This window comes from Schistocerca piceifrons, chromosome 4, assembly GCF_021461385.2.
Source record: "Schistocerca piceifrons isolate TAMUIC-IGC-003096 chromosome 4, iqSchPice1.1, whole genome shotgun sequence".
Classification (NCBI taxonomy): Eukaryota; Metazoa; Arthropoda; class Insecta; order Orthoptera; family Acrididae; genus Schistocerca; species Schistocerca piceifrons.
The window spans coordinates 496,952,774-496,964,956 of NC_060141.1; the positions used below are offsets into that span (position 1 = coordinate 496,952,774).

General features: G+C 36.9%; 1 protein-coding gene across 2 annotated transcripts in view; it reads left to right on the plus strand.

Moving 5' to 3' along the window:
* Positions 1 to 7,741, plus strand: part of LOC124796299 (importin-7) — a 183,057-nt gene extending 175,316 nt beyond the window's left edge. For both annotated transcript variants that reach the window (XM_047260420.1, XM_047260421.1), the window contains exon 23: positions 4,547 to 7,741. In XM_047260420.1, coding sequence (XP_047116376.1) covers positions 4,547 to 4,614 — 68 coding nt within the window. In that variant the 3' untranslated portion in view covers positions 4,615 to 7,741. The remainder of the gene's footprint in view (positions 1 to 4,546) is intronic.
* Positions 7,742 to 12,183: the final 4,442 nt, after the last annotated feature.

Genomic DNA, 12,183 nt, shown 5'->3' on the forward strand with positions numbered 1-12,183 from the left:
GATGAGACATACATACACCAATAACACACAATAATGGTATTAGAAATCCGTTTTTGTATGATAGATTCTGAAGCATGGTGTGACACATAAGGGGACCTGGCACTGGGGCAGTAGAATCATGTTTCTCTACTGACAAGTTTCCGACATGCATTCCACTTCTTGGAGCAATCTGTGCACACTTTTGTCGGATTGCGGTTCCTTGCTATTGAAACTGTGTGCCCGATCGAGACTCGAACTCGGGACCTTTGCCTTTCGCGGGCAAGTGCTCTACCATCTGAGCTACCGAAGCACGACTCACACCCGGTAGTCACAGCTTTACTTCTGCCAGTACCTCGTCTCATATCAGCGCACACTCCGCTGCAGAGTGAAAATCTCATTCTGGAAACATCTTTGCTATTGTCTTGATGAGCTCTTGGAAATTTATTTCTGTCAACCAAAGAAGGTAGGGCTTTCATTCCGGACAGCCTGGCTTAGGAGAAATGATGCTCCCTTTGTACTAACTATTTTCTCTGAGAAGGTCAACATCAATTCAGTGAGTCTTTATTTCCTCCGGATTTGCTGTACAAAATGAAGGAATTCCACACAAAAATTTCCAGCAAATGGACAAAGATTTTCTTGTAATAGTTTTTGCGGTGGTTTATGGATATTGGATACAATGCCATTTTCTGTTTAGCTCGATCTTTTACTGCCAGTGTTTTATTGTAGTCAAGCAGAAGCTGTGGCTTCATTATTTTCTTTGACTTTTTCTCAGTTTCCACCATATCCATAGTGTGGTCTTTAATATATTTTAAAACATTGCTAGAACATTTCCTCATCTTTCACCTGCAATTTCCCCCTTTCATAATTTTTTTATGTTGGAGAGATTGTGGCATCTCCTTCTGGGTCATTTTTAGTGTTCCATAACTATCAATGGACTTCAAAATTAGGAAATCTGCCAACTATGGGGATGTGTGAAAGCTGTGTGTTATTAAGACAGTAACCTTGCCTCAGGAGTGGTTTTGCATGGTTTAACAAGTATCAAAACAACATTGGGAAATCTGTAAAGTCTGCATCCAGCTTTGTCCCTTTCACTGTGTAAATATTCAGAGAAGACACGTATCTGGTAGAAAATTCACACAGCATGTAGAATTTTATTCAAAACCTTGCCCTTTCCTTAGTGTATGCTGTAGCAACCCAGTTGGCACTTGAACAAAAGTACACTTTCGTCCACCATAATGTCATATTCAAAACATAAGAAGTTTCAAATTTATTTTCAACATGTTGTTAGATTGAGAAAATTTTGTTCAGCTTAGAATTTGGACGATTTGCAGCAACACACACTTCGTTATCAGAAAAATTATGACTACTTTTGATTTGGCAAAACCTCTTGTAAGACGTTACGTCATCGAAAAATTTAGTTCATATGCTTGCCCCCCCCCATCCACATTTATTACATCTGCAATTAAAGTTTCTGTACAATGCTGTAAGGGTTGTCACAGGTTCTGAAAATCAGGGAAAATCAAGAAAACACTGGAAAAATCTCATTTTTGTCTCAGTAGATGAAATGGTTTGTTTTCTGAGGTGTCATGCATTGTCGCTGGCTGAGTGCAGTTGAGCACGTGCACTGCTTCCCTACTCCCTCATTACTACTGCTTCACCCCTTCCTATTACTCACCTCAGTTTGCAGACAGTGCTGCCACCACTTGTCACCACTATCCTAGCAGCTGTAGGTGAGAGGCAGGAGGTGTGAGGAGTGGTTTGTTTGGATCTGATTCTGAGAAACTGGATGCAGCATCCAGGGACAGTGCTCATGAGTGCATGGGTTGTGTCTGAGTGATTGTGTGTGTGTGTGTGTGTGTGTGTGTGTGTGTGTGTGTGTGTGTGTGTGCGTGCGTGCGTGCGTGCGTGCGTGCTTTCATTTTCTGACAAAGGCTATGCAAAAATTTAGTTGTGAGAAAATGATTGTCTTTTATATGCGCCTGCCTCAGGCTCAGCGATAATCTTTAAGGAGAGTTGCTACCTATTCTCATTAGTATTGATTCTCAGTATTTGCACAAATTACCTACCGCATGGATTGATCACCGCAGTCTCATTTCATCAACATGCAGTCTGTCACTCCTGAATAGCTGGCTACACTAGTGGATTTCCACAACAGGCCAAAACTGCAGGTATCTCTAACAGATTTGGCCTCCCAATCTGAAGTGCTTCGTTTCCCACTAATGTGCAGGGTCTGCCCATCACATTTAGTCTCATCTGTCTGCCCACAGCCAAATCTGATTGTGTGTGGCATAATGCAGTGGATTTTCATGATTTATCCAGGACTCGGGACTGACGTTAATAACAGCTCGTGAACTAAATTATCTTTCCAGCTCTGCCACTGATAATGTGAGGAACATCACGTCAGCTATGATTATGATGATGTGCCCTCAGCATAAAATAACATAGCTTTGTTAGTATCTTCCTTCCTAATCACCCTTCCTTGACATACACACCATTCCAAGGTTACGTCTTTGTGAGAAGTTTCCTTATAAAATAAATACTTTTCATATTCTAATTTACAATAGCCACACACTTAGGTACATTCATTTGGACACCTCTCATTGTTATTCACTGGCTGTTTCTTAAATACAGGTCTAATATGAATACAAGCATTGGAGTCTGACTGGACTAACCTATCAGACAGTGTTTTCACTGATTTGTGTATTCATTCCTCCAAACTGGTAAAAGTAGGTTAAGTGCTAATCATTACGTTTAATGTGTTCAGTTTTACCTTGGTGCCTAAGATTTGCTCATTAATATTGTTAAACTGCTGCTCAGTTAATTCTTTTAATCGTTTCAGGTTCCTAATGACATCTATAAATTGCACATTTACTGCATGTCACACTAGATTACATTGTTTAATTTTCTCCATTTGTAGCTCCATGGGTAGAGGTGCTATGATTGCTTTTAAACTTTTTCTCTCTTTCCCTTGGGTTTTAATACTTTTAGACCATGCTTCCCCTTCGGCTTTAATACCATTAGACAACTCTTCCCTTGGGCTTCATGCAATTATGCACCTCTTCTTTGGTGGCTTTAATACTATTAGATAACTCTTCCATTTTTTTAATATTTCTGTTAGAAAATTCTTCCAAGCTGCTGGGAAGTACAGGCATACAGTAGATTCAACAATATACTTGTAACAAAAATTAGTTGAATTTTTTGCAGTATCAAATCACTAACTTGTTCTAGTAATTTGAAATTAAAAGAATCACTTATTGTTAAACTGCTCAGTGTTGAGTTCCTGTCACACAACTGCACTCTAAATAATAGAAAAACAAGTCATTTGTCGAACATACAGCTCGTCCAAGCTATGTAGATGCACATCTTGTCGTGGTGAACTGCTGATGTGGAGGTAACTTATTGCTGATTACACTTTGTCAACCAACTAGAAGGCACCGTCGAAGCTGGAACAGGTGCAGGTTGTGGCGAGGCGGCACATTTGGCCACTGCTGCTGTCTCGTAGGGAAGCTGTCATAAGTCGGAGATTGTACAGACTGCCGGTGTTGTTCCTCCGAGCTGATGGACTGATCACTGCAAATTATTGGCAGCTGTTGATACCCACTGTCAAGGACAACAGTGTATTGCTCAGTTTTCGTCTTGATAAATTTCTTAAAAATCGTCTTACTATTATTCTCTAGCACCACTATATTTGCATCTTTCACTAGGGTTTCCTTTTCAGTCAGTCCTTTCACGGTCACAATAATGAAGTATATTCGGTCGCTCAGTCCTATCTCACAACTGAGGCAAAATGTAGTGTATAATTTATTTATTTTTTTAGTTTCTTTGTCTCGTTGCCTAACATGCTATGCCAGTGTACTACATATTACCCGCACGTAATAGTAAACCATTTCTCCGACAATATGCTGTCGGAAAGTTAACTATTAATATTAGTGTCTAGTGAGTGTCATGATGATCTTTCATCATTTAGAAGAATAAAGAGTGTAACTCACTGTTTCGCGTAAAATACAGTGTTATCCTCGTGCTGCTACTGTGACTGCAGCTTTTTTTGCCATAAATGAAGTTCACTTCTTTCAATAGCAGCTTTCTAGATGTTAATTAGATCAAGTTGTATATTATTCCATCATTTTTACCTCCGTTGTAGGTAGCCTTCATTAGAGAAACAATGTATGCTATTGATTCAGTGTTGTTGTATCTCTGCATGTACTACAATAGACTTGTCTATTCTATCATATGACAAATGGATCATAAAACTGCTCTTGTAACTAAGTCATGGAACAAGATGGGGGGTCATTATGCTTCACTCACTTGGATATCCGTATGTTAATATATAAATACACACACACACACACACACACACACACACACACACACACACACACACTCACTCACTCACTCACTCTTCCTAAAGGTAATGTCTCTGTAAACTTGTATGTGTATGTAATTGATGCTGCCTTTTTAGCAGAATTTCTGTACGTATCTGATTGCTTGTGACTTGTATTTGTCGTTACTGCAAAATATTTTGAATGTTTATTTTATTGATGCTAATTGTTTTTTATTATTTTTCTAGGTTATGTTTTTAATCAACAGACAGTCCCTACATCTTTCAACTTTGGTGGCTCCCCTCTTGGACGATAAGCCTGTCTGTGGCAGCACAGGTGTCTTGCATGTGAAAAAAATAACACCCAGTTGTGTATGTTACTTCTTGTGCACACATTCGGATGTCTGATATTGCCAGTGTGAATTTTACTTGTTGTAATGTGAAAGACTGAATTCAACTGCTTAAAAGTTATATTTGACTTGTTACAAAATTTATTATTCGAGGTGAACTAATGACATTTGAGGAAATAAGTGTTAACGATCTGTAAATAACATTTACTGTGTTATTCAGGGACATCAGTTATATGTAGCAATTGTCTGTGCATCACTTGTGAATCTTGTGCGTGGGGCATTTTTAAAATACTCAATTTACAAGCTCTTATTTCTTGTAAATATTAGGAGCAGTATTTCAGAAGTTTGGGAACATGAACATATTTATTAGTATTTATTGAAAACTTCATATATTGTTTAGGTTGAGCTCCGTCACGCAGTTCATATTCGGACTGTAGGTGATCATATTATGTTACTGATATTCAGAATTTCTGAATCATTTATTACACCTTTGGAGCCAAAGGAAATTATCTCAGACTCTGAGATAGAATATACATGTCTCCTAAATAAATCACAGATGTGTGGGCTTGCTTAAGTGTGCCTTCAGTTTATTTTATGGAAATCACCCACGAATTTATCAGGTGTGAGAAGGCTGTTGGTCAATGTTGACATATTGGAAATTGTGGGTAAGCTACTGTCCATATGATGATAAATTTTTACTCAAGGTGCTTTGTGACTTGGTCCAATTGACTAGCACATTTTATAAAATATATATATACATATTTTTTTCTTTTTAAATGAAATATTCATGGTACAGTGGTATCTGTTTACATTAGATGCGTGTGTCAGATCAAAGAGTGCAATTTACATCTCGTCTTATTATTTGTATACACTCCAGTCCTGACTAGTCCATACTGTACATTATGTTCCTTTCAAGAGATGTGTAATTTGTCTCAAAAGTGTTGAATCTATATTTTCTTAAAATTCTGGTAAAAGAAAAATGTATGTCGGAGATGAGGTAAAATTTATGGAATAACCAGCCATGTACTAACTATAAGAAGCTAATGAATGCTTGCTGAAGCTCAAAGGGAGAGATATCCATATCCGTTTTGTAAACAAGAATGTAGAAAATTTGTTGACAAGGGATGACAACAATAATTGCAAGTTTGATTGTATGTGTGCTTGTATGTTACTCAAGTGATCTGTGTCACCAGATCACATTCAGCATTGGGGGTCTCTCTCTCTCTCTCTCTCTCTCTCTCTCTCTCTCTCTCTCTCTCTCTCTCTCTCTGTGTGTGTGTGTGTGTGTGTGTGTGTGTGTGTGTGTGTGTGTGTGTGTGTGTGTTTTAATCGCGAGCGCGCGATTAAAATTACTACCATCTTTTCGCTTTAGTCCTTTATAAATTTCCATTAGCATTGTGACCAGAGTCTGATAAATTGAGGTATGTTTTTGGATAGTATAATTTGTTATATATATGTATATGGATGTGTTCCCTATTTCACCAAAGTATTTTCCATCACTACAGCTGTAAAAGAGGAGAAATTGTGGTGCGCCTCTTGGCTGATGCTTCTTTGACTCATTTGTTCTCTATTTTTTTATGGTAGTTTATAAAAATTATTCCTAGCTTCAGATTTTTTGCTGCGATATCTTTTATGTTTTTTCTGATTGTGGTGACTTTCATGGCAATGTTTTATTTGCTGGATTTTGCTGTAAGGTAGTAGGAAAGTTTTTGTTTTTTCACAAGCATTTCAATACAGTTGAAGGACTGCATTGCACATGGTGCATTCTAATCACTAATTTATATTATATCCTTGTAATTTCCCTTCTGCCATCTGTTTTCCTAGTAGTTCTTTCGGCCCATCCAATTGAAAAATATTAGCTGTTGTTTAATATGAATTGATTTTCTTGTTTTAAACATGAATATTTGTAATCTAAGACAGTTCTGAGGAATTCTGATCTCTCACTTCACTGAACCACATTGGTATATACAGTTCTATGTGGGTGCTTACCTTCCTTGAAAGTGTTAGCTTACAAACTATTCTGGGTAACAATTCTAGCTTTTAAAAGCATGTGGCAGGGAGACAAAAGTTCCAGTATAATTGAGGAATTTGGTGGTTTATTTACATGAATCACAACTGTCGCAGAAATTTATGGAAGAAACTAATGATTTTCACCATCTTTGGATGCTTCAGTAAATCATAATTTTCATTCCAAATGAACTTTGTTAATAATGCTTAGTAGTCCTTCTTTTGTTAAAAGTGTATTAAGCTGTAATTAAACAGTTAACGAAGACAGTGTATTTAAAAAGTAGTTGTGTGCATGAGGATAACTGGGAAGATGAATGATGACGGTGATGCCGAGTCTCATTGTGTTGAAGGTACAACTTCCAAAAAGCACATTGTTTATTAGTTGTTAACCACTCAATATTTTGTACCTTCGATTATTTTTGTAGGAAGATTGTTGACATAAGGGACAGGATGCAAATTTTATTATTGTTTATACTGAATGACTGACTGCTATAGTAGAATGCTGTAATTTTTGAACTTGATTGATTATACATAGGTTAGTAGCAATATTAAATATACACCGCTTGTTCATTCTGTTTGAGAATGTTCAGATCTATTTGTACAGATTTCAGGTGTTTTGAAGGCTATACTTGTTTTCTTGCATACCTGCTAGTGTGAGAAATTTGTTGTGACATGCCAAGTAATAAGCATTGAGAAGAAGGCATATTTTGTAGAATGTCTTGTATTATGTTTTAAATTACTTCTGTTGTTGCATTATATTCACATAACATAATAGACATTATGAAAAGTGGTTTTAAAGCAAAATGCCAACAGTGGATTTTCTGCTTCCTTTCTTAACAGTGGATATTTGCAAATTCCCTTTGTTGGGAGAGAAAAATCTGAAACACCCATCACTGAACAGGTATTTAATGTGTGATGGCTGTGTGTGTGAGAGGTAGGTATTTGGAGAAATGTAACTTGCCAAATTTAATGTACAAAAATTAATTTAGAAGCTCATCAGGTCTATGCACAGCAGTCTGTTCTTTATTTCAATGGATTTCAGAATGTTGTGATTGTAATTGAACTAAAAGTAAATATGTTGAATGGACGAAATCATACAGTTAACTTTTTTGTGTAACCTTCCTGTGCATTGACAGTTTTCATCATCATTGATATTAATGAAAGAATACTAGCTCATTTTAACAAGGGATGTATATTCTCTGATTTCGCACTGTCCATATGAGACGAAAATCTATATGTTGTCCCAGGAGGAATTGTCATTCGAAGCAAAAAGTCTAATAATCATGGGCTGTAAATTGGATATCTTAAGAACTATGAGCACTTGTTCATCTTCACTACTGTGAAACACCTCTCCTACTGAACGAGTACTCAAAGCTCATAAGGTATGCATGTTAGTCTTAGGTCTACTACACAGTTTTTTCTTGTTTTTGTCCATACTACCTCCTCCCAAAAAGCAAAGAGCTTGCAGTAGAGGTGGTGTGTTTTGCAGTATTGAAGATGTAGTGGTATACATTTTAGAGCATATGTTTAATAGACTTTTCGCTTCGAATCATCATTCCTGTCATATTCCTAAATATTGACCATTCCTCCTGGACAACCTGTGTGTAGTAATTTGGAGTGAACAGTAAAGTTTATGAAAAGGAGGGTGAAAAGTAAACTAGTGAAACATGAAATGGAGAACAGTGTAATACAGAGGGGACAAACGTAGCATGTAACTTATGACACTTTTAGAAAACATTGAATCTGAGATTTTTTGACACTAAAGGTTTTCTGGTGGCTAATAAAACAGAAAAATTACTTTGAAGCTTGTGTCTCAAGACATGCGGCGTCTGTGATGGGAGTTGCCGGCCACATAAAGAATTTTTTTTTGCAAGATTCATAACAATGGTATAAATTAATGATTGTGATAGTATATGTAGAAACTTGGAGTATTAATAAAGGAAATAATTCCCTAAATGAGTCTGGGACCATTATTATTGAAGTGGAAGGATTCAAAATTTAAGAATTGTCAATTTCACAAATAAGGAAATAACAAATTTTAATAAGTTTGCTGTTAACTCAGATATGTATTGTGCCATGGATATTCAAGTTACTACATTTCAATGGCAGAATATTGGTTCATTAACAGGAATCTGATGAAAGCAGTTGTGAGGCAAGAGGAAGGTGGTAAGACAACAGTTGCGATAAAAGAAACGCACTTTGTGCATGTGGAGGGGGGGTGGGGGGGGGCAATACGGTGATGATAGAACTGTATAATTGTGAGGTTATTAATGTTACCTGTGTCCAATCACTTTTAAGTGTTTACTTATTCTTAAAATAACTTTTCCTTTCCCTTAGATGTATGCAGTTCATTAGGTTTCCTTTTTATTACCATGGCAGATTGTAAATCTAGTGCTATGCATTTGATACTGTAATATTCTGGATACTTTTTTAGTGGGTGTTTTTGTTGAGATGCCTTCCTGTTGGCTGTTGTTTACTACAAGAATATAGTTTGGTTGCATAGAAGTGATATATAGTACAAAGAAATCAAGATGACCTTTCTTCATGCGTATTCAAATGATTTTGTCTTATTTTTCAGCAGTGGGTTCTTTCTGTCTCTAAATAGCCTCAATTTTTAGAAATTAATTTCAAAAGCACAGAGATGAGAGAGAACAGCCTGTAAGTAGCTGATTTTGCTGAGCTAACCCTTCTCTGTTCTGTGCTGGAAATATTTTTTTAAAACTAAAACCTATCAAAAACAGATTGTTACAAAGCTATGTGAAAACATCAGTTTCCTGACTGCATTGAGTATTTTTGAGCAGAGCCTAACTGGATATAACTCTGCTTTGAGACAGAAGCCCATGGATAATTTGGGTAATTGATGCTTGAGAATGTACAGATGAGAGGGGAAAACTGTGTGGTCAATTCTGTAAATAGTTGCTTTTGCTGAGCTAACCCTTCTCCCTCCCTCACTTTTGCTGAGCTTTAGCTTTAACCCCCCCCCCCCCCCCCTCCTCTCTCTCTCTCTCTCTCTCTCTCTCTCTGACACACATATACACGAGTGTGAAGTGGAAGTATTATGTTGTTGTAAGAACGAATTCCTTTGAAGATATTGCAGGCCCCCAATCTCACTGTTGAAGCATCCTTTATTATTTCTCATTGTTGCCAATTTCATCTTCATGTAAATGTGGGAACTCTACCTTGTAACATGTCTGCTGTCAATTTCCTGTGTCTATATGCTTGTCTAATCTTTCCACAGGAGCTAAAAGGTCAGTAACTTCCACCTCACTTAAAGCTGGTATTAAAAGAAATTAATTTAGGTTTTCTTCCGGGGCAGTTTTCCTCAGGATTTGTGCTCTATGTTGATCTGAAATAAAGGCATAATGTTAAACATCACTCTGGGAAATGCAATGTTGATCATACTCTACCAGTTGTCGCTGACAGGATCATAAGACAGTGAGTGTTAACCTTACATTTGTTATGTTGCTGGCATTTCGGACAGTTCACATATGCCACGAATGTGAGATAAAATGCAAACATATTTTTCTAACAGTCAAAGCATTGCAGATACATTTAAAAAAGAGGGAATCTACAGTAAAACTTTTTCAGATCTTTGTGGTAGACAACCAAAACTGACAGCCAAGCTGCATCATATGAGTGTGATTACTTGAAAACGTCAAATTACATTAAACGAAGCAAAGCATGTGCTTGGAATACTAGCAAAAGAGAGCAGGTGCAGTTCCTGTACCAGGGCTGATGGTAATAGAGTAATCAGGAGAGCCCCCATGAAAGTTGGAAAACATGACATAAAATGTAATGTATTGTGATAGTTAACTTGATTTAAATGTCACTATCAGATTAGACAAATGGCTGTTCATGATAAGAAAGTTAGTTCTAATATAGATGCAATTGAAGCTTTTGCAGTGAATTCCACAGGTACATTGAACAGTGCAATTTTGTCTGGAACAGATTACTGATAAAACTGTACTGTACTAGAACATTTAGCCTCTGACTGGAACACTTGTTATTTTATGTAAGTGTAGTAAAGAAAATCTACTGTTCTGCATGAATTTAACTGGTGAACATTATTGGCAAATAAAAAACAATCTTACACATTTAGCTGAATAACAAACTTTCCAATTTATTACACGAATCAGAAAGGAGAGTGGATGGACAGTACTGTCTTCAGAGGCTGGTTCCATTCTGTGTTTGTTGCTGTTGTGCATATGTAATTACAGGGAAATGGTTTATCTGAAAGAGCTGTTCTTCTGCTGAACAACACATCTTGTTTTCCTGAGGATGCTTGTTTTGGATGAGTGGGAATAATTTTTATGAGTTACTTTCTATCATCTTGTATTAAATCATTCATGCAGACAATGTACAAAATGTGATCACAGCTGTGAAATCACATTACTGATCGAATCTTGTGAAATAAATTGTGCAAGGAGTTTAACACATCCTCAGTTTCATGGAAAACTCTCAATGTACTGGTACTAAATGCAAACCACAGTATTTATTAGGCTTGGGACAACATAAAGATACCAAGAATAAATAGCATGCTCTTGGAAGAAAATTGCAACTCCCCTTTCAGGAAAGTGGCTTTTAAGGTGGTGTTAGCAACGAATATGATACTGGTACTTCATCAACCAATCTTGTGGAACTAATTTCAAATTTTGAAGTTTTAGGCCACACCTCCAACTCGAAACAACGTTGGTCCATTATAATATTCGACACAATTTAGGTCGAATGAATGACCATACAGCTACAGTAGTTTGGTTCGAATCGTAAGCTCAGCAGTTAAGATTTATTTACCAGGTAGCCATTGCTATGCGTCAGGCGCTCCGTCCGTATTTATACAGATACCCTTCCTTTTTCACGTGCTTCGTCTGGTTTGAACTGATTGCTTATTTTTCTTTGATCTGATAAGTGCCGTTCTCTTTGCAATAGGTGTTTACGACACTCTAAGCTGAAAATGCTTTACTGTACTGTGTCGTGCATTGTTTGTCGTATTCTGATAATGAATGTTTACAGCCTGTAGCCTCTCGCGGCATGGCTTGCTTTTGTGCGCGCTACCGGCACTTACAATAAAAAAAAAAACAGAGGAGAGGAATCGTCTCATTAGCGAAACAATGGCAAGAGACTGCTATTTGTTGTTACTTACACTGCTGCTTTCTTTGATAATGATCAACAAGAGCCAAATAATAGACTGCGTATGATAGATGATGTTCTGAACGAGAATGTAGCGAAAATTTTTCTCCGTTTGAAAATCTTTGCAGACGCCTCTTTCGTACATTACATTCTGCACAGAAATTAGAGTCATCTTAGATTTAAAAATCTAGTCAATTGTCGTGCTTCATTTCTGACTGTATCACTATTAGGCATAAGAATAATACGAATGTAAACATGACATGATGATGTGTATATTCTTCCGCGTTTGCTGTTGTCTCACTCTAGTTTCGTAGTTTATAAGGCACACAGGATTTAAATGAGATAGCAGCAAACACGAAAGAATACATGGCAAAATGCTTATATTCGTATTATACTTATGGT